The sequence below is a fragment of the Dendroctonus ponderosae genome, unplaced genomic scaffold (genome assembly GCF_020466585.1).
Source record: "Dendroctonus ponderosae isolate FM_Combo_2020 unplaced genomic scaffold, Dpon_F_20191213v2 Dpon_F_20191213_1, whole genome shotgun sequence".
Classification (NCBI taxonomy): Eukaryota; Metazoa; Arthropoda; class Insecta; order Coleoptera; family Curculionidae; genus Dendroctonus; species Dendroctonus ponderosae.
Window position 1 is genome coordinate 19,980,285 of NW_026017110.1, and position 1,740 is coordinate 19,982,024.

The 1,740-nt window shown below is 33.6% G+C and overlaps 1 protein-coding gene across 1 annotated transcript in view; it reads right to left on the reverse strand.

The window, feature by feature from the left end:
- LOC109545080 (39S ribosomal protein L2, mitochondrial) overlaps window positions 1-1,740 on the reverse strand; it is a 7,366-nt gene extending 5,626 nt beyond the window's left edge. The window contains exon 1 of the mRNA XM_048667094.1: window positions 1,323-1,740. Within this exon, the coding sequence (XP_048523051.1) occupies window positions 1,323-1,625 (303 nt within the window). The 5' untranslated portion in view covers window positions 1,626-1,740. The remainder of the gene's footprint in view (window positions 1-1,322) is intronic.

The window sequence follows — 1,740 nt, forward strand, 5'->3', positions numbered from 1 at the left end:
CAGGAAGAAATTCCGATAGACCACGGCTTCAAAGCCCGGAAAACATTCCTAAATGTAATCTGACCGGCCGTGAAAGCCTTCATAGTCTGATAATTGTGCTTTATACAAAGATTTCAACGGAGCAGCGATTTGTTTAAAATTGAGATTGATATGAAAAAATTATACTAATTTAAACATGTAAGAAAAGTCACGGGTGCGAAATGTTTTTGGGTGCTGCATTTTGCTTTCCATATCTTAACAAGTAAATTAAAGTAATTATGTACAGATTATGTGAGTATATCCGCTTAATGATAATACATCAATAAACATTGATACTAAAAAAGCTATTTTTTTTGACTGACTACAAACAAAAGTGAGAAGTTTACAATACTTGCTATAAAAATGCAGACTAGAAATAAAACTTGCTATAAAGAAAATATATGTGAAAAAAAAACACATTCTTATGCAATTTGAAGCGAAACCATGATAATATAAGAAGACTTGAGAATTTTAACTTGAATCCATTTGCTTTCAAACAGATTTAAGCATATTGCAAATATCCTAAGAAGCCTAAACAATTACTTGTATAAAAGCAGTGAGTTTTCGGGATTTTAAAGCCAACGTGTAATTTTTTTTTATTACGTTATGATGATATTTTTGTAAAATGGAAAAATGAACGCGACAATCTAGTCAAGTTTCTAGACAATCTGAACACATATAATCCAGGTATACATTTGACTATGGAAGTAGAAGACAATCAACTGGCTTTTTTATAAAAACTATTTTAGAGTCAGCCTATCAAGTAGCATCTCATTTTTAATGACAGAATATTCTACAGTATCCCATTAATGTAAAATCGCTTTATTACGTCTAAACGGTTAGAGATAGGCAAAAAATAAAACTATTGTGGTTACATAATTTTGCGATCTGTATATGGTACAATTAAGTTTACAGAGGGGTCTCATAAAAGCGCTACCAACATCAACTTTGGTTTTTTTAATAACACAGTCAATTTTTCTCCCTCATTTCTGAATTCTGCAACAAATTTGCAATGATTGGCTACTGCCGTTGAGATCGATCGATCGATTTGATCAAAGTTAGAATCGATTAAAAAAAAATTAAAATTACATTTTGTACTAAAAAATATGCTCGTTCACTTTCCTTGTAGGTTTGTAATATATATCCCTTTGCTTTAGTGCAGTGCACAACTGCACAAATGCACGGATCAATTCATCAAACATTCATTTACTTCTCTTGAAATAGACGATATCAATGTATTTGATCTAGGTATCACCCTGCCTTCAATATGCCGTGTATTTGAAACGTTTCTAAGCAATACTCACTTGTGGTGGCCCTTCCTTGGGTCCAGTTCGTACCCAATCAATCCAATGGTACTTGTGTTTAATTCCACCCCCGATCCCATTAACTACCACTCGACCAGTTTTGGGATCTCTGCCCCCCAGATTCGTTACTTCCAGGGGCTTTACCGTGTACTCATCAGGAAAGTGGACCTTTCTTCTAAAAGATACGCCATGTCCGATCTGAGGCAAATCCACTATTTTCGCTTTAAAACGAACATTGATTTTTTGTAATTTTGATAATTCAACAATCGACAATTTCTGCAGAGCCCTATTTAGCGAAAACATTTCGAATTCTTGAAGAGAAATTTTATGACACCTAACCTAAAAAAGCATCAAAGAGCATAGAACCATAGAACAAGGCTTATCAGAGGTTAATCTGTGATCTGCACACATTATCAAA